We start from the raw sequence: 27,568 nt of genomic DNA, 5'->3' as shown, positions 1-27,568 counted from the left end.
ACAGGTCAGAAAAGGGGGAGCCTCCTGGTGAAGGGATTGGTGCTGAAACAGTATATGCCAGAAACTCAATCTAAATGTCTTTGTAACTTCGTAATTCACGGTCATTCAATGAGAGAGAGAGAGACAGAGACAGAGACACAGAGAGAGGCAGAGACAGAGAGACAGAGAGAGAGGAGAAAGAAGGAGGAATCCAGGGAGATGTTCAGAGTGGGGAGGAAGGATGGGGAGGCCTGGCTGGGGAGGGGACAAGAGTGGGGATGGGGAAGCTGAGGCATAGGGGACAGGCTGAGAATGACTCGGTCACAGGAGAGCTGCGGCCTGGCTGGCAAAGCGAACCGCGGATCGGGGCGACGTCCAGGCGCAGGAAGGGCGCGGGGCCGCGGGACCGCAAGCATCTTCCGGGCCGTCCCCGCACCGGGAGGCGGGGAAGCGCGCAGGCAGGTGCGGGGCGTGGCCAGCGGGAGGGGCGTGGCCGGCGGGGCGGGGCCGGCGGGGCGGGGCCGACGCCGGCCGGAGGGCGGGGCGCGCCGCTCGGCGCCTGCGAGAGCCGCGGGGGCCGCCGAGCCGGAGCTGGATCCCGAGCCCGGGCTGGGGCGGGAGCCGGGGCCGGGGCTGGGCCGGAGCGGGCTCGGGCGCGATGGGGTCGGTCGACTCCAAGCTGAACTTCCGGAAGGCGGTGATCCAGCTCACCACCAAGACGCAGGTGCGCCCGGGGGGGCCCCCCGGGAGTCTCGCTCACCTGCCGCGCCGGGGGAGGGGGTGCGGGGCAGGGCGGGGGCTGCGCGAACTTGGCTCGCGGGAGATGGGGGGGGGTGGCGGGCCAGGGGGCCGGTCGGCCCGGAGGGTGGCGCTGACGCCGGGGCTGGAGCGGACTCCCGGCTCCATCCCCGACCCCCTCCCGCCTCCCGCCTCCTCTCCCGGGAATATTCCTCTGCCCGCTGCCGCTGCCGCCGCCGTGGGCTGACGTGTGCGTCCCGCTCTCCCCGCCGAGCCCGCATCGCCGCCGGCCGCCCCCCAGCGCGCCCCCCCCGCCCCCCGCCTCGCACCCCGGCCTCTCCCTTCCTCTCCCACCCTTGCACCGCGCAGCTGCCCTCCTGCCCCCCGGTGCCCGCGGGGCCCGGCACCCCGACCCCGCTGACTCAGTGCAAACAAAGCCTGGCCGGCGGGGAAACAGCTGGTACGCGGCGGTGGCAGCAGCCGGGGGCCGGGGGTGCTGCCCGCCCGGAAGGCCCGGGGCTTCCTGGAACCCCAGAGTGACGGTGGCTGACGAGGGGACCCGTTCCCAGACCCGGTGCTCCGGGGAAACCACTGTCCGGGGGGCTCCTCCGAGGCCCTGCGCTGAGGATGGCGCGGGCCCCAGGCCGGGATACAGATGCCCCAGGTGACCCTGAGTGAGCGGGGCGGGGTGTGCTTTCAGCCTTTCTCACTTGCACCCTCTGCCTGGAGTTGGGGCCCCCCATAGGCTCTTGCCCCTTTCCTCCTCACCCATAGAACCAGAGAGGCCCAGGCCGCTCCCTCCGGACCCCCCACTTCCAAGGGAGTCTGGACTTGTGGCCATCTGGAACTTTCTTCCTACTGCTCCTCCCCCATTGCTCCCCGGGGCTCTGCCCTCTGCACTTAGCTGGGGTTCAGGGGGTTGAGGGTTGAGTCTCCTGGAAGTCAGCTGGTCTCCCCACCGGCCAGTCAGGTGCCGGCCAGTGCCCGGGGCCTCGGAGAAGCCCAGCCCGCTGACGGGCATCTGGCAGGGGCCAGGCCCGGCTCTGGGTGGGTGTGGGCACTGGGCTTTCTGTCATGGTCAGGGGGATGACCTCTCAGTGTGGAGCCACTCGGGGGAGCAGGAGGGAAGCAGCAGGGACCCCCGGGAGGGGTGCGTTGGGTTCAGTGAGCCAGTTCGGAGCCCTGGGGCTCTGGGCCCCCTGGTTCCGCCCTCCCAGAATGCCTCACCCCTGGGTCTCCCCAGCTGCCCTGGCCCAGCGGAGGACCTGAGTTAGCCTGGGGCTGGACTGGACCAGACAAGACCCAGACTCACTGCAGAGAACCCCAAGCCCGGGGGGCTGCCTGGAAGGGTGGAAGGGGGTTTTCGTGGGCACCTGGCCCGGCAGCCAGGGAGCACAGCACAGCCGGGGCAGCTCTCAGGCTGAGAGGGGGTTTGTTTGGGCAGCAGACGGGCTGCCACACCTTCTGTCACCCACCCCCCTCCCGCCTTCCTGAACTGTATCCTGTTTGCTTCCTGCCTTCCTGCCCCCTGGACCCGTGGCCAGCCGAGTTTCCTGCTCCTTCCCCACCCCGCTCCCAGACCCCTCCTGCTTGGACATGTCCACCTCGTGGGCCTTCTGTGAGGTGCTGGGGACGCCCACTCCTGCAGAAATGTCACCCCACCCTCAGGCTGGAGTCCAGCCTGCCCCATGCTGGACAGGTTCGAGGGACCCCCTGAATCCAGGGCGAAGGTGCTTGCCTTGCCTGTGACCTGCCCCAGTCCCATCCCACCTCTGCATATGGTCTCCTGAGCACTGTCAGGAGTAATCTCTGAGCACAGAGCCAGGAGTAAGCCCTGAAGCATGGCAGGTGTGACCTCCCCCCCAATAAAAAAGAATATCAAGTTTTTCAGCAAAGGGGCATCGGGCCTGTGCCCCTGGAAGCCTGGGTCTGCCACCTCTAGCCAAGTCCCTGAGCCAGCTTTGGCTGAGGTCACCCCGGCCAGAGCCAGGCCAGGCCCCTTTGTGGACATCGATGGGGCCTGTGGCCCCAGCTGTCCCCTGTAGCATTAGGCCAGCCAGGTGGAGCCAGGAAACTCAGGTCCCCTCTCTGAGGCTTTGGGGCCAGCAGAAGCGCCCCACGCTGGGCGTGAGTGAGGGGGGGAATACCCCCTTCAGAGCGCCCCTATAACTGGGCTCTGTCTGCTCCTGGGCCCCCTCATTCCAGGTCTTATTCGGGGGTGACTTGGGCCTGATGAACCAGCCAGGTCAGAGGTCAGGGGTCAAGGTCACTTGCATCCCCATGAGGTTTTGCCCTCATGGAGAGGACCTTGGGAAACGTCAGAGGCGGGACCTTCTCGGGGGGGATCCCGGGGGGAAGGGGGGCTCTGACGATCTTTCAGGCTGGTCTGCGTCCCCTGAGCCTGGGTGAGTGAGTGGTGGAGGGTGTGCGGGCTGGCCAGCCCCAGCCCAGGCCTCCCGTAGCCTTTGTCCCTGTCCCGGTGAACTGGCTCTTCCAGTTCCCAGATAGAGCAGGCCTGATGCCAGCCTCAGTCCTGGCCACCCGCAGGCCTGGGACTCGAGGGAGCACTGCTTGGGGAGGGGGCCAGAGGATTCCTGGGTGAACTTGGTGACTCCACTCGGGCCGCTCCATGGGCCGCTCAGCCCTGACAGTGACCAGAGGGATGTCTGGGGCAATTACACCCCACAGCTACGCAAATATTGGCCACACGCCTGCCATCTGTCTCCGCTGACACCCTACTGCAGGCTGCTGGGACCCAGAGAGCAAGCCCGGGGGGCTTCTTAGAGGAGGAGGCCTCAGAGCTTCCAGTGGCTCTGTTTAACCGTGTCTGTGGGAGTATAGGTCTGTTTCCTGCTGGTTCGAGTCCTGCATCCTCTCCCTGGCCCGTGACTGCAGGTTCCTCTTGGAAGAGGGTAAAGCTAGCGCGAAGGGAGACTGACTTCAGGGCCCTGCTCCCAGCCCAGGGCCACATCTCAGCTCTTTCCTGCTGTGGGTCTGGCCGGCTTCTCACTACAACAACAGCCCATCTGTAAAAACCCGACATGCGTGTCTCAGGTCCTGCCCTCGGGAGAAACTTCTTGTCGTGCTGTCTGGGCTCCACGCGGGCTATGCATCTGACAGTGGGAGTGGTTTACAGGGCCCCAGTAGACGGAGGGCTGGGGTCCCCGGGAGGGGCAGGGCATGGAGGGCAGGGGCCACAGCCTGAGCAAGACTGCGGGGTGTGGACTCGGGACACTCAACACGTGCAGGGCCGGAGCTGTCATACGGCGAGGAGGGAGTTTGCCTTGCATGTGGCCAACCTGGGTTCCATCCCTGCACCCCGTATGGTCTTCTGAGCTGCCGGGAGTCAGCCCTGAGCAGCGTCAGGAGAACCCCGTGGGCACCGCCGTGAGTGTACCACCCCCCCAAAAAAAAAAACCCATGGTCATGTGTACGTGTACGGTTGTGAGCGTATATCCACACATGCATGCACTTGCTGTGTATTCACTGTGATGCACACATGTGCTCGTGTGTGGTTTCCGTGAAGGTGTGCACACGTGCATATACATGATTATGTGTGTGAATGCATGTTTCCAATTTTTTTATGTGCTCAAGTGTGTGCGAGTGTTAGTATGAGTTGCATGCATGTGTGCACATGTATGGACATGATTGTGTGCGAATACATGTGTACGCATGTTTTATAAGCACAAGTATGTGCACGACTCACACACATCTGTACGTGCATTTGTGTGTGCACACGTGCACGTGTGCAAGCAGGGAGGCGTGTGGAGGTGACCTCTGAGTGTCAGCCGAGGTCTGGGCCGCACCCAGCGGGCCGTAAGGAGCCTGAAGATCTTGGTGTGGCCGGGCGGGCTCTGCTGGGGGTGGGGCCGGGATCTGGCCCGGACCACAGCCCTGGCCACTGGTGGCAGGAGGTGGCCGTCAAGGACCGGAGAAGGATTGTTTAGATTGGCACCCGTGGGGCATGCCAGGGGAGGGTGGGGCCGAGGGGAGCCCCGTGGGTGAGTGGAGAGGAATACAGGCCCCCTTTGTCACCTTCCTGGGGCAGAGGGCACAGCCGAGGGCACAGCCTGGCTCAGGCGCCTGGGTACTTAACCTGCCTGTGGCTGGAGGCCCGCGGCCGGGGAGGATGGGCAGGACCCGGGTCACACCAGCCTCAGGTGGGGCTGGGCCGCGTGTGCTGGCCGGTAAGCACCTCCCGGCAGGGGCAGGCCCAGGGCTCTGGCAAGGGGGGCTCCTTGGCCGCCGGCGGGGTAAGCTCGGGGTGACTCTGGATCCTGGTCTCTCCCATAGCCCGTGGAAGCCACCGATGACGCCTTCTGGGACCAGTTCTGGGCTGACACGGCCACTTCAGTGCAGGATGTCTTTGCGCTGGTGCCCGCGGCCGAGATCCGGGCGGTGCGGGAGGAGTCGCCGTCCAACCTGGCCACTCTGTGCTACAAGGTGCGGCCTCCAGGACGCCACGCACGCCGCCCTGCGCTGGGCAGCGTCCCGCTTCCCTCCTCCCGCTGCGGGCTGGGGTGGGGGCTCCTCTGGCCAAGCGCCATCCCCAGGCCTCGGGTCCTGGTGCATCTGTGCGGCTGTTCCTGCACGTGGTGAAACTGAGGCTGGGGGTGGCCACAGCAGGCTCTCCGGGCTTGTCCGGGCGTCCAGACCCCCCACCCAGCGAGCCCCGCGCTCCTCCCCACAGGCCGTGGAGAAGCTGGTGCAGGGGGCCGAGAGCGGCTGCCACTCGGACAAGGAGAAGCAGACGGTGCTGAACTGTAGCCGGCTGCTCACCCGCGTGCTGCCCTACATCTTCGAGGACCCTGACTGGCGGGGCTTCTTCTGGTCCACCGTGCCCGGCGCGGGGCGAGGCGGGGTCTGTGGGGGCGGGGCCTAACGGGCGGGCGGGACCCTGGTGGGCGGGGACTTATGAGATTATTTGTGGGTGGAGCCTGGATGGGGCTGTGGGCGGAGCCTGAGGAGATAGGGTTAGTGGGAGGGGCTATGGGCTATGGGCGGGACCTGAGAAGATGGGATTTATGGGCGGAGGCTGGAGGGTCTGTGGGCTGGACCAGATGGGAGGGGGTGTGGGCGGAGCCTGGGGGAGCGGGAAGGGGGGGTGGGGGGTTCGTGAGATGGAATGTGGGGGTGTGGCCATGCGGGAGGGGCTGTGCAGGGAAAGAATGGGCCACCTGTCCCCAACCTCTCCCAGGACAGGGAGGTGCAGGGGGAAGAGTTGGGGGCTCCTCCACAGGGGTCTCTACGGGACAGAGAGCAGGTAGGGCAGCTGCTCGGCCCCCTGAGGGCCTTCAGGGGCCACCCTGTCCTCTCCTCCACCCGGGGAACCCGTGGGTGGTTCCTAGCCGGGGCTGAGGCCCTAGACTTTGGGGGACCCAGTCCGGCCCTTCCTCAGGCCCTGCTCCCAGCCTGCTTCCCACTCTCCTCCGCTGCTTTGGGGGGTCCAGGGGCTTCAGATCCACTTCCGTCTTTGCCTCCGTCTCCTGCCCCCACTTGTTCATGTGCCCCAGAGGCCTGGGTCCTTGGGGCTAGAGTAATAATAGAGTGGGTGGGACACTTGCCTTGCACGCTGGCATCCCTGGTTCAGCTGATCCCTGTCACCCATATGGTCCCTCGGGACCACCAGGAGTGACCCCTGCGTGCCCTGAGCACTGCTGGGTGTGGCCCCCAAAACAAAAGGAAAACAAGAGCAGGGAGTCCGGGCCCCATCCTGTCCTCCAGGCTCTGGGGCCACCGCCCCTTGGCTCGCCACACTGAGGCGGCCTGTGGACTGTCCTCCAGGCAGAGGACGACGACGAGAATGCCCGGCCGCTGGCTGAGTCCCTGCTGCTGGCCATCGCCGACCTGCTCTTCTGCCCCGACTTCACCGTGCAGAGTCACCGCAGGAGCACGGTGGTGAGAGTCCCGGGCCCCGCACTCGGGGGCTGGGCCGCGGCTGCCGGGCACACGAGGTCCCCGGGAGAGGGGTGGCTGGCACGGCTGGAGGGGAGCCAGCTGGTCCCTCCCAGGCCTGGCCCGGGCGGCGGCACAGGAGCCCATTGTCTTTGCCCGGGCAGGGCCGGGTGTGGGGCTGGGACCAGGCTGGCCGGGCCCTGTCCTTCCTGTGCTCCTCGGCATCGACCTTGAGGCTTCTCCACTGCGCCCCTTCATGCAGTCAGTCCCCCCACGCTCACCAGGGTGCCCCAGCCCCGCTCCGCCCCGCCTCGCCCTGCTCCTCAGGCTGGGTTCAGCCCGGGAGAGGAGCGGCCCAGGAAACACCTCCGAGAGGTCCGAGACATCCTCTCGCCGCGTCCCCGTGTAGAGGCGCTGCCTTAGAATACGGGGGTCTCTGCCTCTGGGGGGACAGCAGGGGGCTTGGACTGGCTGCTGCCCCCGCCTGATCACTCCCTGGCCCTGTCCCCAGGACTCGGCCGAGGACGTCCACTCCCTGGACAGCTGCGAATACATCTGGGAGGCGGGCGTGGGCTTTGCCCACTCCCCGCAGCCCAACTACATCCACGACATGAACCGGTGAGCTCAGCTGGGCCCTGGGCAGACCCCCGCCCCGGGCGCCTTGCTCCAGCGCTGCAGGGATAAAGTGGGGTCCCTCCTTCTCCGTGCTCGGAGCTGGTCTGCTGGGGCTGGGGGCTGCCTTTCCGGGGGTGCATTGGGACCCGCGGGCATTGAAGCTACTCCCCGGTCCCCAGGATGGAGCTGCTGAAGCTGCTGCTGACCTGCTTCTCGGAGGCCATGTACCTGCCCCCCGCTCCCGACAGCGGCAGCACCAATCCGTGGGTTCAGTTCTTTTGTTCCACGGAGAACAGGTGAGGCCACCCCCGCACCCCGCCTTTCCGTGGCCTTCCCGGGGTTGAGCTCCTCTGCGGGGGCCGTGCTGCCCCCTGCTGGCCGCAGCTGCGCCCCGCAGCCCAGCCGGCGGGCGCTGTCCAACGTGCCTCGCTCCGCTTCCTCCCGCGAGCGGCGTCGCTGGGGGACCGGGCCCGCGAGTGTCTGAGGCAGTTCCTGCTGAACACTGTACTGAATCTCTCTTTTATCCGTACCTCCCCTCTGTCGTCCTTGCGGTGTCGTCCTTGTGTCCTTGCACACACGCGGTGCGCTCACTCCCTGGCCGAGCTGGCCAGCGACCCCCGCGGCGGTGCTGCCGCGAGCGCCCCCTGCCGGCCGCGGGCGCTCAGGGCAGGCACTTCCCGGCCCCCAGCTACGCGAATCAAACATCTTGTAGGGGACGTTAAAACGGTGGCTCCTGCGGGGTCGGGGTCGAGCGTTAGTACAGTTTGCCCTGCACGCAGGTTCGACCCCCAGCATTACTTATGGTCCCCAAGGCCCTCCCGGAGTGATCCTTGAGCTCAGAGCCACCCTGAAGCCCTGAGCACAGCCGGCTGAAGCCCCAAATAGGAAATAAACAAATAAGGGGGCTGGAGCAATAGCACAGCGGGGAGGGCGTTTGCCTTGCACGCAGCCAACCCAGGTTCGATTCCCAGCATCCCATATGGTCCCCTGAGCACCGCCAGAGGTGAATCCTGAGTGCAGAGCCAGGAGTAACCCCTGTGCATTGCCGGGTGTGACCCAAAAAATAAAAGAAAAGAAAAGAAAAGAAAAGAAACAAATAAGAATGGGGCCGCTGAGAGCTGGTCACGTGGGAGACAAGTCCTGTCAGCGTTTGATAACCAGATGATCAGGTGGTTTGGGGACCTCACCTGGAGGTGCTCAGAGCTCACTCCTGGCTCTGTGCTCAGGGATCCCTCCCGGCAGGGCTCTGTGAGTGTGTTTCCACCCCTGCTCTCTCTCTCTCTCCAGTCCCTGCATTTCTTGCCCCTGTGTTTGCAGCTTTTGCTCACTCCCGGCCACTTTGCTTCAAGTACGCAGTGATGCCGGATGGTTTCCTGGGCAGTGTTGACTGGGGGGTGGGGCAGATACGAAGAGCATCCTCAGGGTGGGGGAGCCTGGTCTGTGGGGGTGCCGTGAGTGCGTGGAGGCGTCCAGCGGGATTTGGAGCAGGTCTGTCCCCTCCAGCTGCCTTGCTGTGCCTGAGGTCAGCATCCCCAAAAGTCGCCATTCACCCTCCGCCCACCCACAGGCTCCTGTTCACTCTGTCACGCCCACCTCAGGTCTCCCAGGAAGGAAGGAGACTAAGGTGACTCCTCCTCCTCCACCAGTCGCCACCCAGGGGGTAACTGGAAGGCTTCCTGGAGGCAGTGGTGTTGGGGGGGAGGGGGGAAGATACGAGTGTGAATTTAAGGCCAGGGAGATGGTGCTCCTGAGTCTCTTTGGGTCTCTGTCTCCTCATCTGTAGAATGGGCCACTGGGGCCTGGGTACTGACCATCTCTGAGTTGAGTCACGCAGCGGCCCTGGCCAGGTGATTGAGCCCAGGTCCTGCTCCCCAGGAGAACCCACCTTCCTGGTGGGCCCCTTGCTCCTTCTCTGAAGCCCTGAGGGGAGCATGTGCCCCTCCTGAGCTGCCCCGGGTGTAAGCCCGGAGCGAGTGCACCCCTGCAGTGCTCGGGGGACCGTGTGGGGTACTGGGGATCGAACCCTCCCCGCCGTGCTGTCCTTCCGGGCATTTGTGGGTGAGCGTGCTGGCTGAGCCCCGGAGCCTGCAGCCCTGCCCTCCGCTGCCCTGCAGACATGCGCTGCCCCTCTTCACCTCACTCCTCAACACCGTGTGTGCCTACGACCCGGTGGGCTACGGGATCCCCTACAACCACCTGCTCTTCTCCGACTACCGGGAGCCGCTGGTGGAAGAGGCCGCACAGGTGCTCATCGTCACCCTGGACCACGACAGCGCCACCAGCGCCAGCCCCACGGTGGACGGCACCACCACCAGCACGGCCATGGACGACGCCGAGGTGGGGCGGGGCGGGGCGGGGTGGGGGAGGGGTGGGGCACCAGGCAGGGCCGCCCCGTCCAGCTGCGGGTCGCTCACCTGCTCTCCGTCCTCGCAGCCTCCGGGGCCCGAAAACCTGTTCGTGAACTACCTGTCACGCATCCACCGCGAGGAGGTGAGTGGCGCCCGACGCCTGCTCCTGGGGATTCCCCGGGGTTCTGGCCGGGCAGGGGACGAAGGTGCGGTGGGGTGAGCCGCATCCTGGCCCCTCCAGGGAGGGAGCACTGTGCCTGTGGATTTGAGACATCCCAAGTAAAACAGGGATTGTGGGAATCTGAGGCGATGGGCCTCCTCAGGGGTGGCAGGTAACCCAGAAGGCCTCCTGGAGGAGGTGGTGCTGACATCACACTTTGATGTTTCAGAGTTGGGGAGGGGATACCTGAGCGTGGATTTCTTGCCAGACCAGCCCAGCTCTTGTCCCTGGGGACCTCAAGGGTGCTCCTGTGCCCGCTGAGCCCTGACATCTGTGGCTTGACACAAGGCAATGGTGGTCAGCCCTGAGCTTGCTCTTCTTGCAGCCCGGGTGCAGCGGGGGTGACTCTCAGGACAGGACGGGGTCAGGGGGCCAGAGGAAGGTGCTGCCCGCCAGTTCAGGGGAGCAGGGGCCCCGTCAAGGGGAGGCCTGTGTGTGGTGTGTGAGTGGGGGCGCAGAAAGGGGCCACCTGGGCTGTCAGGATGATGTTGGGATATGGGTTCATCTGACTGCTGATGGGGGGACACCGGGAGGGGCAGGCCAAAGAAGCCCGGCCGCAGGGGCCACTGGGACAGGCCCCACTGTCCCCCTCCCGGTCCCGGACAGGCCCTGCCCACCCCTTCCTGTCCCCAACAGGCCCCGCCCGCCCCTTTTCATCCCTGACAGGCCCCGCCCCAACAGGCTCCGCCCATCCTCCCGCCCGCCCCTTTTCACCTTGACAGGCCCCGCTCCAACAGGCCCCACCCACCATTCTGCCCGCCCCTTTTCATCCCTGACAGCCCCGCCCCAACAGGCCCCGCCCATCCTCCCGCCCGCCCCTTTTCACCCTGACAGGCCCCGCCTCAACAGGCCCCACCCACCATTCTGCCCGCCCCTTTTCATCCCTGACAGCCCCGCCCCAAAGGCCCCGCCCACCCTGCCGTCCATCCCTTTTCATCCCTGACAGGCCCTGCCCCAACAGGCCCCGCCCACTCTCCCGTCCGCCCCTTTTCATCCCTGACAGGCCCCGCCCCCTCCTGGAAGGCCCCGCCCACCTCGCCCCCTCCTGGACAGGCCCTGCCCTCCCCCTCGCTGTCCCCCAGGACTTCCAGTTCATCCTCAAGGGCCTGGCGCGGCTGCTGTCCAACCCGCTGCTGCAGACCTACCTGCCCAACTCCACCAAGAAGATCCAGTTCCACCAGGAGCTGCTGATTCTCTTCTGGAAACTCTGCGACTTCAACAAGGTGCCCCCCCACCCCCAGGGCTCACTGGACAGTCCGGTGGGGGGCAGCGCCTGAGGGCCTGGGGAGGTGGTTCAGAGTCACCCCACCCCCACTGAATTCTCCGATCCCCCCCCCCCCAGAAATTCCTCTTCTTTGTGCTGAAGAGCAGCGACGTGCTGGACATCCTGGTCCCCATCCTCTACTTCCTCAACGACGCCCGGGCTGACCAGTGTAAGGGGAGGGCCTGGCGGGGGCGGGGGGCGTCCCTGCCCTGGTGCCCGGCTGACTCCGCCCTCCACCCCCTGTCCCGGCCACAGCTCGGGTGGGCCTGATGCACATCGGCGTCTTCATCCTGCTGCTGCTGAGCGGGGAGCGGAACTTCGGGGTGCGGCTTAACAAGCCCTACTCGGTGCGCGTGCCCATGGACATCCCCGTGTTCACGGGCACGCACGCCGACCTGCTCATCGTGGTGAGCGGGCACCCCCAGCTGGGGTTCGGGGGCGGGGCGGCGGCGCCTGGAGGCCGCGGGGACCCCACGACCCCCCTCTGCTCTCTGCTCGCTCTCCGCTCCGCGTAGGTGTTTCACAAGATCATCACCAGTGGCCACCAGCGGCTGCAGCCCCTCTTCGACTGTCTGCTGACCATAGTGGTCAATGGTAAGCCGCCGTCCCCGCGCTGGCCACCAGGGGGCGCCAGCCCCCCAGCTGACCGGCCAGCCCCTCCCCCCTCCCTCCCCCACCCCGCGCAATCGCAAGGCCAGCCAGGTGGTCCCTTTTTAGTAGTTCAAGAATAAAAGAGGGGGCGGAGCGATAGTCCATTGGGCAGGACGACTTCCTTGGACGCACCTGATCCAGGTTCGCTCCGCAGCAAGTACCCCCAAGTACCACCAGGAGTAAGCCCTGAGTGCGGAGCCTGGAGTAACCCCAGAATATCGATAGGTGTCGCCCCAAAACAAAACCAAAAGAAACTGTCACTAGTTAAAAACTCACATTTAGGATAGGGTGCTTGTCTTGCACTTATGCGGCTGACCCACTTTGATCCCCAGCATCCCATACAGTCTCTCGAGCCCCGGCAGGCGTAATTTATGAGTACAGAACCGGGATAACCCCCTAAAAAAAAACCCCAAAACCCAGAAATCTCACATTTAGGCTGAGAAGGCGATGCTTTGCACTTGGTTGACCTGGGTTCCATCCCTTGCCCTCCGTAAGGCCCTGCTAGGAGATCCCTGAGCACAGAGCCAGGAGTAAGCCCCGAATTCCGCTGGGTGTGGCCCCCAAACAGAACAAAACAAAGAAGAATAAAAGGAACAGCTGACTGTGGCTTTTCTTTTTCTTTTTGGGTCACACCCGGCGATGCTCAGGGGTCACTACTAGCTCTGTTCTCAGGAATTACTCCTGGCGGTGCGCTGGGGACCCTATGGGATACTGGGAATCGAACCCGGGTCGGCCTCGAGCCCTACCTGCTGTGCTATTGCTCCAGCCTCGATTGCGCTTTCTTTAATCCACCTTGTCCCAAATATCCCATTATCTCAGCTTGTCAAATCGCCTTAAAGTGATTGAGAGGTGTAGAAATTTGTATCCCGTCTTCAAAACCTGCACCCGCACTCTGTCAGCTGAGGCCGCGCTCCCAGTACTCATCCCCCGCCCCCCCCCCCCGCCGTGGCGGCTGCCCCATTGGACGGTGGGGTTTGCGTGGTTTGTCTTTTTTTTTTTGTTTTTTTGGCCACACTCATCGAAGCTCAGGGGTTACTCCTGGCTCTGCACTCAGGAATCACTTCTAGGGGTGATCAGGAGACCCCATGGGGTGCCGGGGCTTGAACCTGCGTCGGGGGTGGGCAGGGCAGGTGTGCCGCCCACTGTACTGGACGTCACAGTTCGGGCAAGTGCAGCGTCCACTGATGCTGGGCTGGGAGATGACCAGAGAGCCCCCAGGAGCAACCCCTGAACAGGGGCTGGAATAGCTCCTGAGCACTACCAGATGGGACCCCAAACCAGCGAAGTTTGGGGGCCCGGAGACATAGTACAGCAGGGAGGGCACGGACCTTGCATACGACCAACCCAAGTTTCATCCCCGGCATCCCATGTGGCCCCCCAAAGCACCTCCCGGAGTGACCCCTTAGTGCAGAAACAGGAGTAAGCCCCGAGCACCTCTGGGTGTGGTCTCTCCAAAGAAAGATTCTGAACATCTGAGCCTCAGTTTCCAAGTCTGTAAAAGGGGGTGGTAGCACCGTGTCCTACTTCTCTCAGAGGTGTGGGAGGGCTGTCCCTGGCCCTGCTGGCCACCCGGGGGGACAGGGAGGTGCCCCAGGCCGACCTGGGGCTCAGTGGAAGGCGTGGCCGCTGCATGCTGGGGGCTCAGGCGGGGAGGGGGGCAGGCAGGGTTTGGCCCGGAGCAAGCCGACCCGTCCCCTGCAGTGTCCCCCTACCTCAAGAGCCTGTGCATGGTGGCGGCCAACAAGCTCCTCCACCTCCTCGAGGCCTTTTCCACCACCTGGTTCCTGTTCTCCGCCGCCCAGAACCACCACCTGGTCTTCTTCCTGCTTGAGGTTTTCAACAACATCATCCAGTACCAGTTTGACGGTGAGCTGCGGGGGGGTGGGGCCTTCCCGCGTCCCCCTCCTGGGCTTTGCTGGTGGAGCACTGCAGGAGGGAGCCCCCCTCAGCGGGAGGAAACGCATGTGCCTTGCAGGCCAGAGACCGGGGTGCGCTCCTGCCCCCACAGATAAACAGGAAACTGGAACCGGGGCTGACCCGGGCCAAGGGGCCCCTGACTCTTCTTGGCGGGGGGTCACACCCAGCGATGCTCAAACGGTTACTCTTGGCTCTGCACTCGGGAATTACTCCTGGCCGTGCTGACCATGTGGGCTGGCGGGATCAGGCCTGGGTGGGCCACATGTAAGGCGCGGGCAAGGCCAGTGCTCCAGCCCTGCACGTGACTTCTGCCTGGAGAGTGAGGGGCACTCGGTGGGGCCAGACGCTGCCTGGTGGTGTGAATTAGGTGGCGCTTTGTTCGTTGTGTCGTTGTGTGGCTCTGGGCCCCTTAGGGGCCCCCCTGGGCCTCTCTGTCCATCACCCCCAGGTCTAAGCGCAGAGCTGAGCCCCCCTCCTGGGGGGAGGAGGAGGGTTGGTCTGTCGCCCCCCAAGTGCCCCAGGTGACAGCGGGGAGACGCCCAAAGGGCTGCAGAATGTGCCCAAGCCCGTGGGTGACCCCCCCAGACACTCCTGACATGCCAGCTGCCTGCCTTTGACCGCCGTGCCCCTTACGGCTGGGCCAGGAGGGGGGGTTCCCAGGAGGGGTGTGTGTGTGGGGGGGACTCCGGGGGAAAGCTGACTGCTGCCTGCCCCGCCGCGGGCACCCTCCAGACGCGCCCCAGGCTCAGGGTGGGGGCAGGAGGGCCGGGCGGGCGCCCCCTCACGCAGCCGCTCCCGCCCGCAGGCAACTGTAACCTGGTGTACGCCATCATCCGCAAGCGCGGCCTCTTCCACCAGCTGGCCAACCTGCCCACTGACGCCGCGGCCATCCACAAGGGCCTGCAGCGGCGGCGCCGGCCCCCCGAGCCTCTGTCCAGATCGGGGTCCCAGGAGGGCTCCCCCATGGAGGGCTCCCGGCCCGCCGCCCCCGCCGAGCCTGGCACCCTCAAGACCAGCCTGGTGGCCACCCCAGGTCTGCGGCCCCGCGGTCCCTTCAGAGCTGGGGGGGCAGGGTGGCCCCCCATCTCGGCAAAGGGCGTGAGCTGGGCAGAGGGCGGAGCTACAGGGCGAGGACAAAGCACTGGGGGAGGGGAGAGGGGGGAGGGGAGAGGTGGGGTCCTCACCCCGCCCCCCCACCCCCCACCCCCGCAGGCATCGACAAGCTGACGGAGAAGTCCCAGGTGTCAGAGGACGGCACGATCCGGTCCCTGCAGACCTCAGCCGAGGTGGGTGACCTGGTCCAGCAGGGCGCTGGCCGTACCTTTCCCAGGGTGCTCCAGGGCGGTCCCTGGGGACAGTGGCACTGCCTGCCCCGGGAGGCGGCGGTCCAGACCCCTCCCTGTGGCCTTGGCCGCCTCATCCATCAGCCTTATCTGGGCTGTCAGCCCTGGCCCCGACCTGTTCCCCGAGCGAGGCTGGGCACGGAGGGTGGAGGCCCAGGACAAAGGTGCCCAGCTGGGCTCACCCGAGCTGTGGGAGCCCGCCCCGCCCTGACCCCTGGCTGGACCGCGGGCGGCCTCCCCCACGCCCTCCCCGCTTTCCTTCCCCAGGACCAGGAGCCCCCCCAGGCGTGGCGGGAACAGCGGCGGCTGTCCAGCGCATCCGCTAGCGGCCAGTGGAACCCCACGTCGGAGTGGGTGAGGGTCTGCCTGGGGTGCGCCTGGGGGCACAGCCCTGCCAGCGGCGCGACCAGGCCCCCCCCCCCCCGACTTCTGGGCCCCTCGCCTCCTCCGTCCGGCTCCTTCCTCCCTGTCCTCTCCCGGGGTCCTGGGCCAGGGCGCAGGGATAGTCCCCGCCCCGCGAGGCTCCCCCCCACCCCCCGCCGCCTCCCCAGCCCGGCTGTGGTGCCCCCTGCAGGTGCTCTCGTGGAAGTCCAAGCTGCCGCTGCAGACCATCATGCGGCTGCTGCAGGTGCTGGTGCCGCAGGTGGAGAAGATCTGCATCGACAAGTGAGGCCGGCCGGGCTCAGCGCATGCGTGTGCGTGCGTGCGCATGCGTGCGTGCATCCCCCTCCCTCGGACCCTGCAGGAGGGCGCGCCCTGCGTGCGGGCATCTGGCTCCCCCAGACCTTCAGGAGGGCAAGCCCTGAGTGCATGCGTGTGCGTGCGTGCGCATGCGTGCGTGCATCCCCCTCCCTCGGACCCTGCAGGAGGGCGCGCCCTGCGTGCGTGCTTGTGTGAGCGTGTATGTGCGCGCATGCATGGGCGTGTGTGCATCCGGCTCCCCCAGACCTCCAGGAGGGCAAGCCCTGAGTGCATGCGTGTGCGTGCGTGCGAGTGTGTGTGCGTGTACATGCCGGCTCCCCAGGCCCTCGGGAGGGCTAGCCCTGAGTGCATGCGTGTGCGTGTGCACGCCGGCTCCCTGGGGCCTTCGGGAGGGAGAGCCGTGAGTGCATGCGTGTGCGTGTGCGTGTGCACGCCGGCTCCCCAGGCCCTCGGGAGGGCTAGCCCTGAGAGCATGCGTGTGCGTGTGCGTGTGCACGCCGGCTCCCCGGGGCCTTCGGGAGGGAGAGCCGTGAGTGTATGCGTGTTCTCGCATCCCAGCATCTCAGACCCGCCTTTCGGAGCTTTGATGCCCGTGGCCAGGGTTGGGAAGGCCGTCCCCGCGCCTGTACGTGCGTGCGCGCGCGCCTCTCGGCCGCAGGAGCTCGGGGACAGCCTCAGTGGGCCGTCCCGCCACCGTGGGCCCGGTGTCCCCGCAGGGGCCTGACGGACGAGTCGGAGATCCTGCGTTTCCTGCAGCACGGCACGCTGGTGGGGCTGCTGCCGGTGCCGCACCCCATCCTCATCCGCAAGTACCAGGCCAACGCGGGCACCGCCATGTGGTTCCGGACGTACATGTGGGGCGTCATCTACCTGAGGTGGGTGGCCGTGCCCCCTCTCCGCCACCCGCCCGCGGCCCAGGCACCCCGCTGACCGCTGACCGCCCCCCTCCTTGCAGGAACGTGGACCCGCCCGTGTGGTACGACACCGACGTGAAGCTGTTCGAGATCCAGCGGGTGTGACGCGCCGGGCGGCCCCGCTGCCTTCGGACCCGCCCCTGGAAGCTTGGACGCCCGCGGCCAGAGCCGGCCCGCGGACATTCCTGGGTGGACGGTGCAACTGGGCTCACACCGCCCCCAGGCTGCACTCCGGGCGCGTCCAGTCCTGGGCACAGGCCCCACCTCTCTTCCCCAGCCCCCCTCAAGATCCATTTCTGTGGCACCCGGAGACTCCGCGGGGTCAGTGGGCCCAGTGGGCAGCGCCCGGCAGTTTCGGGGGCACCCTGCGCCCTTTCCCACCTGGCGGGGAAAGGCATCGGTGGGGCCGGCGCATGCTCGGGGCAAGGCTGGGGGAATCTTAGACATTTCAGGGTTGACGGGGAGGTTTGAGGGTTCCCGACTGACCCCTCACCCAGGGATGGGGGGGTCAGTCCTCTCTGCCCCCACCCGCCCCAGCTGTATGTATGTACAATCCTTGCTGTGTACAATCCGCCCCTTCCAGAATAAACTCCCTCTCACGCGCGGCTGCTGGCGCTTGCTAGGGAGGGAGAGGTGGGGTCCGGCGCCCCCCACCCGGGGTCAGCCCTCAACCCTCAGCCAGCACGTGACTGGCACCGTTTTCTTGGCTATGGGCATGGAAGCCCCCGCTGGCCCATACATTGTGGACCCCTGAAGGGGCCCTGGGCAGGCAAGCAGGGGGGTCTGCTGCAAACTCCTGTTTGCCCCCCCACCCCTCTCCACACCCCACACTACTGGGGGTGAGCCGCTCCAGGGCGGTGATGGGGGCTCCTGGTCTCGGGGAGGGGGCCAGGGGTACCCAGGGCCGCCCTTGAAGGGTTCCCGGGTGGGTCCAGGCCAGCTGAGGGCACGGCTCTGCGGCGGGCCAGATGCAGTGATCCAGGGCCCCGAGATGGGTGCCGAGGACCCCAGCCCCTCCCCCTTCCGCCCAGCCCGCAGCCCCACCCAGGAGAACCGCCCCTTCCTCTTTCCCACCAGCTGGTCGGGGAACAAACAAATGCCCGGAGCCTGCGTGCAATTGATCAAACAGGGTTTATGGCAGCGCCAGGCTATTAGCCAGCCATTAGACACCCGGTGGGGGCAGTTTCCAGGGTGACCCGCCCCGAGGCAGGCAGCTGGACACCCCTGAAGGCCCCGGCTGCCTGGGGGAGGAGATGGAGGGGAGAGGCCCTTTTCACACTCCGAGTCGTGGAGAGTTTTGGGGTCCCCAGGCCGTGGGACAGGGCAGAGCTCCCCCTGCCGGCCCAGACCGGGTTGTGGAGTATCCAGGCCCCGCCGTTGGCCAGGGCTGGACTCCCCGCCTCAGAGACACCTGGGGGCCCCAGCTTGATCCCTCTCTCCATTCGTGGGATGTCAGGGCTCTGATGGCGCTGGGGTCCCCTGGATGGCCTCACGCCCCCAGGTAGACTTCCACCAGCGTCCCCACGGAGTGCATGCGGTAGAAGACGCCCAGGGGCAGGCCGAAGTTGACGATGGTGAACCAGGCGTGGTAGCCGTAGAAATCCTTCTCCAGCCCATTCTTGAACTCGGGGTGAATCCCAAACGCCGGCATCACCCATAGCTGTGGCGGGGGGGGGGGGCGGGAAGAGCAACAGCATAGCGGGGAGGGTATTTGACTTGCACGCGGCCGGCCAGGGTTTGATTCCCATAGGACCCCTGAGCACTGCCAGGAGTGATTCCTGAGTGCAGATCCAGGAGTAACCCCTGTGCATCGCCGGGTGTGACCCAAAAAGAGAAATAAAAAAAGGGGCTCGGTGGAGGTCAGCCTGGGCCCCCCGCTGCTCTGGCGGAAGTGTTCAGCGTCGGCCCGTCTCCCCGTCTCTCCCGCAGCCGCTCAGACAGCCCCCTCCCTGGCCTGCTGGGGGACCACTGGGATCATCGGGAACCCTCGGGGCTGCCCTGACCCCAGCCACGGCTATCGGTCAGAGCTGCCCGGCCCAAACTCTGTCCCAGTTCTCACAGCTCACTGCAAGCCTTCCAGAAGCTTCCCTGGTCGCAGGGCCCGCCCGCCTGTCCAGCATTTCCACTGCATGTTAGGGCCATGTGTGACGGAGGACTGTGTCCTGGACTCCGTGTTTAATCCATGGGGGCTTTGGGTCTCCCTAGTGGTCCTGGCCCTGCTTCCTGGCCTCGGGGACCCAGCCTCAGTTTCCTCAGCTGTGACGCAGGAAGTGCCAGAGCTGCGATGATTTGGCAGGAGGAGCAGGGGCCGGGGGCCGGGGGGCCTCAGCCCGCAGGCCTCAACCCGCGGGCACTGACCCCTGCTCGCCAATACCTTCATCTCGAGATGCTTTAGGAAACCAGGCTCGTGCTCACGGCTTCCCTAGGCTGAATTCAGTGGGCCGCTGACTCTCTAGGAATCCCCTAACCGGTGGAAACCCCAAGGCAGGCGTGCCACACGGCCACCCCTGTCGGACCTTGCGGGGAGCCGGGGGATACTCTCAAGGGGCCTGGACCAAGTTGGAAAGAGGCCTGCTTCCTTGGCGAGCCCAGGGATGAGCCCCTTGCCCTGGGGAAAGTTCCGCTGCTGGACCAGCGCCTTGATCCCGCCCTTCCTGCTCCCCACCCCCCAGCCGGGCCCCGCCACGCACCGTGATATTGCAGAGGATGAGGAAGAAGGACACCTCCTTGAGCATCCGCCGCTTCCAGTTGAGCCTGGTGTAGGACTGGACGTAGGCCACCGACAGGCGCCGGAGGTCCATGCCCAGGTCGATGAGGGAGTGCCCCTCGTTCAGCTCCGCCTCCGGCCGCACCGTCTCCTGGCTGCGGGGCGCCGACTCCCAGAGCGGCTGGCGGTGCAGGTCGCCGATGATGAAGAGGTTCTGGAGGACGTGCTGCAGCACGGTCAGCAGCGCGTAGGCCAGCAGCAGGTCGCTGAAGTCCTCGCGGGCCGGGCTCGCCATGATGGCCACGAGGGAGAAGTAGGCGATGGCCATCTGGCCGATGGGCATGCCGATCAGCAGCACCACATCCAGGCTGCGCGTGGGGTTCTCCACCATGTCCAGCTCGCGCTCCTCCAGCTCGTGGATCACCAGGCCCGTGACGCACGCCACGCTCATGAGCAGCAGGACCACCACGTAGAAGGCGTAGTACAGCGTGAAGGACCAGAGCGCGATGGAGCTGCCGCTGGCCTGGATCTGGAAGAGCACGAAGACGCACACGCCCGCCACCATGGCCAGCGCGCCCAGCAGCGGCCCGAAGATGGCCCCGTGCATGCGGAAGGGCGCGGCGTGCCGGGGCAGGGTGCCGTGGTGGGCCAGGCTGCGGCCCACGTTCTGCCACATGACGAAGAGCACTGTGCTGCAGATGAGGCAGTACTCGGTGCTGAAGGGGTAGAGCATCAGGAAGCCCTTCTGGAACACACTGCACAGCGTCCCCTTGGCACACTCACACTCGCTGCTGTTGTCTGCGACCCGGCCTGGGAGGGGGGGCAGACGCTCGTGGACCTGCTCCGAGGAGGCCCCCCTGCCTGCAGGGGCCCATCCCCCTCCTGCCAGTAGTGTGTGTGTGTGTGTGTGTGTGTGTGTGTGTGTGTGTGTGTGTGTGTGATGGGGGGACCCAGCTGGCTCATTTTACAGATGGGCAGACTGAGGCCCAGAGGTAGATTCAGGAATCACAGGCCTGGGGCCGGAGTGATAGCACAGCAGGGAGAGCGTTTGCCCTGCACGCAGCTGACCCGGGTTCGATTCCCAGCATCCCATAGGGTCCCCCGAGCACCACCAGGAGTAATTCCTGAGTGCATGAGCGAGGAGTAAACCTGAGAATTGCTGGGTGTGACCACCCAAAAAAGAAAAAAAATCACAGGCCTCGGCCAGATTGTTTTATTTTGTCTTCTTTTTTTTTTTCCTGCTTTTTGGGCCACACCTGGCGATGCACAGGGGTCACTACTGGCTCTGCACTCAGGAATTACTCCTGGCGGTGCTCGGGGGACCATGAGGGCAGCCGGAGATTGAACCTGGGTTGGCTGCGTGGGAGGCAAACGCCCTCCCCGCCGTACTATCGCTTCAACTCCCCCCTTCTCTTTTTCGGTTTTGGATCACACCTGGCGATGCTCAGAGGTTACCCATGGCTCTGCCCTTAGTAATTACTCCTGGTGGTGTCTGGGGGACACTGGGATGCCGGGGATGGGACCCAGGTCGGTCACGTGCAAGGCCAGCGCGCCGGCTGCTGTACCACTGCTCTGGTCCCAAGGTCATTTTCACACCCAGCAGTGCCCAGGGGTCACTCCTGGCTCTGCACTTACGAATCCCTCCTGGTGGTGTTCTGGGGGCCATATGGCATCACACCCGGTTGGTCACATGCAAGGCAAGTGCCCGCCCCACTGTGCTCTCGCCCCAGCCCCAGGGCCAGATAACAGAGGCGGGAGGAACTTGTCTTGCATGCAGCCGGCTCCAGTTCCACCCCTGGCACTGTGGGTACCCACAGAGCCAGGTCGTCCCCAAGCACCACCGGGTATGACCCAGAACTTTCATACTCACCCCCCAAAAAGGGACCCATTCTTCCAGTTTCTAGGATGGGCAGGGGACAGTGGGAATGGTACAACACCACCGCCAGGAAGCAACCTGGTATGCCTCCGTGGTATTAGGGGGAAAGGAACTACAAGGGGCGGAGTCATAGGACAGCGGGGAGGGCATATGCCTGGCACGATGCCGGCCTGAGTTCCATCCCCGGCATCCCATAGAGTCCCCCAGCACCGCCAAGAGTGATTCCTGAGTGCAGAGCCGGGAGGAACCCCTGGGCATCGCCGGGTGTGACCCCCCCCCCACATAAATGAGACATAAAGCAGAGTTCACCCTGAACCTGGCAGACGCCGGGCCCTCAGCAGCAGGGGCGGGGGGACGTGTGCGTACGCTCACAAACATGTCGGGGTCTGCCGGTCCCCTGGGTACCTGCCAACGTCTCAGTCTCAGTCTCAGCGACGAGCTCCTCCTCAATCTCCAGGTGTGTGGAGTCATTGGTGACCGCCAGGATCCAGAGCAGCAGGTTGGTGGCCAGGGTCAGCATGAGGCCACACCTGAACAGTGGGCGCATCAGCCACCTGCCTGGCCGCCCTCCTGCACCCGCCTCAGCACCACCTTTGGGGTGAGCACTCTTGCCCGAGCCCACATCCCCATCTGGGGGAACTCGCCCTAGGGACCCCGGGGTTACCTCATTTCCAGGACCACCAGACCAGGACAGATGGGGGGCCAGGCACTAGCAGTGAACGGGGCAGGGGAGCCTCCCTTTACCTGGTGAGGTTGGTCTGGAACTGAGCACAGTCCTTGGCGTGTTTCCAGAGCACCCAGGTCTGAAAGAGAGTGGACCTGAGCCCAGAGGCTGGAGTGGGGGCGGGGGGCCATGGGCCGTATCCCACTGGCTGTATTGATGGTGGAAGGCACAAGGAGGAAGCTGGGCTCCACCACTTCTTGCTGTGTGATCCTGGGCGCAGTAGCAAAACCTCCTCCCACCTCAGTCATCCCAGCTCAAAAATGGGATCATGGGGACAGAGAGAGCCAGAGCAATGGGACAGCAGGTAAGATGTTCGCCTCGCAGGCAGCTAGACTGGGTTCATTTTCCAGCACCCCCTATGGTCCCCCGGAACTCAGCCAGGAATAAGGCATAAGCGCAACTGGGTGGGTCCCAAAGTCCCCCAGCCCACTAATAAGAAATACTCGCGTGGGAACATGACTGTCGCAGAAGGCCTGGTGGGAGCAGGGACGTGGACCCTGGAGAACCATCACTGGGAGCTCTGCAGGGCCCAGGCATCAGCCATGGAGCAGGGCACAGCTCGTCAGTGTGGGGACCTGGGTGTGCCCCCGCACTGGCAAGAGCGGCCCCCACAGTGGCACAGCGGGCGGGGTGCTGGTCTTGCACGCAGCCGACCCGGGTTCAGTCCTGGCAGCACCAATGATCCCCGCGCCCCCATCACGAGTGATTCCTGAGCACAGAGTCAGAAGCTGGTCCTGGTGTGGCCCAAAGTCAAAAGAAAAGGAAAGAAAAGAGGGAGGGAGGGAGAGAGGGAGAGAGGAAGGAAGGAAAGAAAGAAGGAAGGAAGGGAGGTAGGGAGGGAGGGAGGGAGGGAGGGAGCGAGGAAGGAACGGAGGAAGGGAGGGAGGAAGGGAGGAAGGAAGGAAAGAAGGGAGGAAGGGAGGAAGGAAGGAAGGGGGCTGGAGCGATAGCACAGTGGGTAGGGCATTTGCCTTGCACATGGCTGACCTGGGTTCGACTCCCAGCATCCCATATGGCCCCCCTGAGTGATTCCTGAGTGCTGAGCCAGGAATAACCCCTGTGCTTCGCCGGGTGTGATCCAAAAAGAAAAAAATAAGGAAAAAAGAAAGCAGCACGCTACCAAGAGGAAAAAAACATACACAAAAAAGGGGGAACACAGAACAACAGTCCAGGGGGGAAGTGTTTGCCTTGCACGCAGTCAACCCGGGTTCGACCCCCAACATCCCACATAAGTCCTCCGAGCACCGTCAGGAGTGCTCCCTGAGCGAAGAGCCAGGAGTCAGCCCTGAGCGCCAGCGGGTGTGGCCCCACCGCCCCCCTCCAAAGCAAAGCAGACGCCTCCGCGGCCTGCGTTTTGCGCGCCAGTGCGCGGCTGAAGCGAACGCGGGCACGCGTGCGTGTGGGGGCCCCCGGCCCCCGCCGCGGGGGGATGCACCGGTGGGTGGTCCTAGGTCCACATCTGTCCTGAGTGCGCCCGGGGCCTGTCTGTCACCTGGACGCCGGTGAAGATCATCTCGATGAAGGGGAAGACGAGCTCCAGCTGCTCCTTGCACTGCACGTGGCTGACTTCGTAGCCCACCCGGAAGACGTTGAGGCAGATGGTGAAGCCGCCAAACAGCACGAGGGAGCCTGGCAGGTCGGACAGCGTCGGCACCTGCCGGCCCCGCCCCGCTCCAGGCCCCGCCCCAACCACGCCCTGGCCCCGCCCCAACCACGCCCCAGCGGGCCCAGCCCCGCCCCGACCACGCCCCTCAGCATGCCCCACCCCGGGCCCGCCCCAACCACGCCCCTCAGCATCCCGCCCCAGCTCCGCCCCGGCCCCGCCCCGCCCCCCGCGCGCCCCCCTCCCTGCGTGCCCGCGCCCCCGTGCTTACCCCTCACCCAGATGGATCCTGCGTGCGTGTCCTGGTGGCTCACGGTCCAGGGCCGCTGCATGGTGCCCACGATGTAGTAGAGGAACCAAAGGAGCGAGAGGACCTTGCAGATGGCCAGCAGGATGCCCACGTCGTGCAGTGTGACGGCCGTGTTGAAGATCATGCTGAAGATGACGGCCGCGCCCAGCAGCACCAGGTTAAGGCCCAGGAGCCCCGAGAAGAGCTGGCCCGTCTGCTGGATGTGGCGGTTTCGCTGAGACCGCCGCCTGGCCAGCTGCTTCTCCGTGGGCCCCCTCTCCATTGCGCTCTCCTGGGCAGCTTCAGTCTCTCTGTGGTCCCGCGGAGACCGGGTCCGAGCCTCAGAGGGGCCTTTGGAGGAGGAAAAGGGTCTGGGATTCCTCTCACTCCTGCCCCTGATTGCTGTGTGACCCAAGGTTGGCATCTGACCTCTCTGGTCAGGAAATCATAGCCTCCTGCAGGGGTGCATACTTGGCATGTGTTGTAGGGGAGCCCAGCACCGCTGGGGTGGCCCTGGTGGTCTCCAGCATCCCAGGGTCCGGACTCCGTCCCTCAGACCTTCTCATTGAACCGCCCTGCTCAGTAGGCTGCGCGCCCTTGCGAGACGCCCCCACCCCAGAATTCTCTTGATCTTTTGGCTTGGGGGTAAACCTGGCTCAGGAATTACTCCTGGTGATGCTTAGGGGACCATCTGGGGTGCTGGGAATTGAATCCGGGGCCAGCCACGTGCATGGCAGATGCCCTCCCCGCTGTCCTATCGCTCCAGCCCACCAAAATCCTCTTTTGAAACTTTGGCAAATGCCACATCCCCTCCCCCAGCCCCTGTCTCCTGTCCCAGGGGGGCTCCGGGTGGGGGCGCGTCTGAGCGTGGCCAGCACCCCTCAAAGCCAGGAACTGCTCCAGGACCCAGAGCTGACCCCCCGGACGAGCTTACTGTGGACACATCACCATCACCCGTCTTGGCAAACGTCCCAGGGGGACTTTCAGTACCACAGCCGTGGACAGAGATCCTGTCCCCATGCAGAGCTCGAGAATAGGACAGCGGGGCGAGTGCCCATCTTGCACGAAGCCAGCGCGGGCTGGAGCTCCGGCACCCCAAATTGTCCCCGGAGCCCCGTTAAGAGTCGTTCCTGAGCACAGAGCCCCGAGCTGTGGTTGACGAGAATGGCAGACACGCTGTCTTTCCTCTCCTGCTCCCCGCCCCCACCGAGACCCTGCCCGGAGCCTTTCCAAACTGTTCCCGGCATCTCCGCCCCCCTGACGCAAGAGAGCTGCATGAAGAGGAGCCCAGACTCCGGGCTGGGAAATGGTTCCGCGCACAGAGCGTTTGCTCTGCAGGCAGGGAGCCAGGTGTGACCCCCAGCGCCCTGCTGAGGTCTCTCCATCCGGAGCTGGAGCAAGCTGTGCAGACACTCCGAGCCTCAGTTTCCCCGTACGACTAGGGACGCATGCCTGCTACCCAGCCCGTGTTTCACACACTTCTTGGACCGATCTGTGAAGGCGTGAATGTATAACATCGGATCGGGAGGGGGGTTGTCAGCACTCCTATCTGGGGGCCAGAGTGATGGTGCAGCGGGGAGGGCCCTTGCCTTGCATGCAGCAGACCCGGGTTCGATCCCCAGCAACCCAGAGGGTGCCTCGAGCACCGGAAGGAGTAATTTCTGAGTGCAGGGATAGGAGTAATTCCTGAGCACTGCCGGGTGTGACCCCAAACCAAAATACAAATAATAATAATAATAATTAAAAACCCACTCATGATCTAACACACCCACATGGAAGGTTCTGGGCTCTGGGGTTCCTGGGTTTCCTGCGAGGACTGGAGGGGCCGGGATTGTGCGGGAGTGTGGGGTTTGGACCCAGACCTAGAGGGAGCCGTGAGGGTCGAGTGTCAGGGGCTCCTGCTAGGTCCCGCCCCTGTCTCCCCTGCTTCCCCCCCACCCTTTCACCCGCAGTGTCTGCTAGTGGGAATGTCAAAAGCCACAGGGCACTTACCTGCATGAGGCACACACAGGGTTCAGCCCCTGGCACCACATCCGTCCCCTGAGCACAGAGCCAGGAGTAATCCCTGAGCACCATTGGGTGTGTCTCCAAAACCAAACTCCCCCCCAAAATAAACAGAAAAAGCAATGGGAGGGAATCCGTAGGGTGGGGAGAGGCGGAGGTGCCAGGGCCTGGGGGAGGAGGCTGGTGACACCCCCCTCTGCCAGCCCAAGGGAGGGGCCCACATCAGTTTGTGGGTCTCAGGGCCCACCGCGAACCGCGCAGGGTCAGGCCGCTGGCCGGGAATGTTGGGGGTTTCTCCCAGGGCCGCTGGAGGGGCTGTGGGGCGCATCCCTGCCCGCAGGCTGTGCCAACGCCTCCCCCCTCCCCCGCGGGTTTTAGCTTCATTCTGCCCCGGGAGCCTCTTTTGGGCCAGGCTGCGCCGGGCGGTCCCAGGACCGGGTCGCCGAGCTGGGGGGCGCCGGCCCCCACTCCCGAGCCCCTGGGGAGGAGCAGGCCCACCTGGGGGGGCCCTACCTGAGGCCTTCGCCGCAGACTGGCCCCCGCCGCTGATCGAACAGTCCCCGAGCCCCACCACCGTTGCCCCCAACGCCCTCCCCCGTGGCCCCGCGCAGCCGCAGTCGGGCCCATCGATTTTCCTGTTGACTCTGGGGCCTCATTAATCCTCCGCTAATGACCCCACGGCGGGCGCGGGCGGGGGCGGGGCGGGGGCGGGGGCGGGACGGCCCCGGGGGCCGGGGCTGCGGACCCTGCTCTGCCTTGCGGGGTGCAGCTCAGGAAGGTGAGCCCCTGAACTCACCTCCTGCCTGGGTGCCCCGCCCCCCGCCCCCCGCGGTCGGGGTGTGCCCCCACCCAGCTGCCCACCCGGGGGACCCCCCTCTTCTAGGGAATCTCTCCCCCACTCAGTCCCTTCTGGTCTACACACTGGAGCCTCTTTGATGTGGTTTTTCTGAGTCACACCCCATAATGCTCGGGGCTGACTCCTGGCTCTGCATTCAGGGGTCGCTCCTGGTGGCGCTTGGGGGACCCTATAAAGGTGCCGGGGATTGAACCCTCCCCGCTGTTCTACCCTCGGCTCCTGGGGCCCCTCTCTCTCTCCTCTCTCTCCCTTTCTCCCTCTCTCCTCCCTCTCTCTCCCGCCTCCTCTCTCTCTCTCTCTTCCCCCGTTGTCTCTCCCAGCTAAGACTACCCCTGATTCTCTCCCCGGCACCCCACATTCCCAGCCCTCTCTGGTGACAATACCCCGGGTGGTATTGGGGGTTCCCCAAATATTTTACTTGAGGGGGAGAAACAGTTCAGCTGCTTTAAAAAAAAGTGGTCTGGGGGCTGGAGCAATAGCACAGTGGGTAGGGCGTTTGCCTTGCACGCGGCCGACCCGGGTTCAATTCCCAGCATCCCATATGGTCCCCTGAGCACCGCCAGGAGTGATTCCTGAGTGCAGAGCCAGGAGCAACCCCTGTGCATCGCCAGGTGTGACCCAAAAAGCAAAAAAAAAAAAAAAAAAATGGTCTGACAGTTCTCAGAATACTTGAGCCTTGAGCCCAGTGACCTTGGGCAAGTCCCTTTCCCCCAGCAGCCACACCTGGTGGTGCTCCGGAGTTACTCCCCATTCAGTGCTCAGGGCTTGTTTGTGGGAGTGCTTCGAGGGTCGTGCAGAGAGCCAGGGATGAAACCCAGGCCTCAGGCATGCCAAGTCTCAGCCTCCTAAACCATCTCCTCTGGGCCTCAGTTTCCTGCTTTGTAAAGTGGTGGGTGGGTCTGGTGGTCCTTCACAAACTCCAG

The 27,568-nt window shown here is 65.1% G+C and overlaps 2 protein-coding genes across 2 annotated transcripts; one reads left to right on the top strand and one right to left on the bottom strand.

The window, feature by feature from the left end:
- Positions 1–511: 511 nt before the first annotated feature.
- Positions 512–17,191, top strand: HID1 (HID1 domain containing). Its single transcript, XM_055132505.1, has 19 exons — positions 512–703; positions 5,011–5,160; positions 5,408–5,578; positions 6,502–6,615; positions 7,124–7,230; positions 7,407–7,523; positions 9,342–9,564; positions 9,661–9,717; positions 10,878–11,018; positions 11,138–11,228; positions 11,315–11,466; positions 11,575–11,653; positions 13,412–13,576; positions 14,433–14,660; positions 14,840–14,913; positions 15,238–15,324; positions 15,545–15,636; positions 16,389–16,547; positions 16,628–17,191. The coding sequence occupies exons 1-19, from the start codon at positions 638–640 to the stop codon at positions 16,689–16,691; spliced, it is 2,337 nt and encodes a 778-aa protein (XP_054988480.1). The 5' UTR covers positions 512–637; the 3' UTR covers positions 16,692–17,191.
- Positions 17,192–17,332: 141 nt separating this feature from the next.
- On the bottom strand, positions 17,333–24,068 carry OTOP3 (otopetrin 3). The gene is made up of 6 exons (XM_055132289.1): positions 23,768–24,068; positions 23,386–23,522; positions 21,914–21,972; positions 21,583–21,699; positions 19,277–20,084; positions 17,333–18,246 (listed from the first exon to the last, which is right to left on the bottom strand). The coding sequence occupies exons 1-6, from the start codon at positions 24,066–24,068 to the stop codon at positions 18,076–18,078; spliced, it is 1,593 nt and encodes a 530-aa protein (XP_054988264.1). The 3' UTR covers positions 17,333–18,075.
- Positions 24,069–27,568: the final 3,500 nt, after the last annotated feature.

Source organism: Sorex araneus, chromosome 3 (assembly GCF_027595985.1).
Source record: "Sorex araneus isolate mSorAra2 chromosome 3, mSorAra2.pri, whole genome shotgun sequence".
NCBI classification, from domain to species: Eukaryota; Metazoa; Chordata; class Mammalia; order Eulipotyphla; family Soricidae; genus Sorex; species Sorex araneus.
Note: the sequence above shows the minus strand (reverse complement) of the source record. Positions and strands in the feature narration are given on the sequence as shown.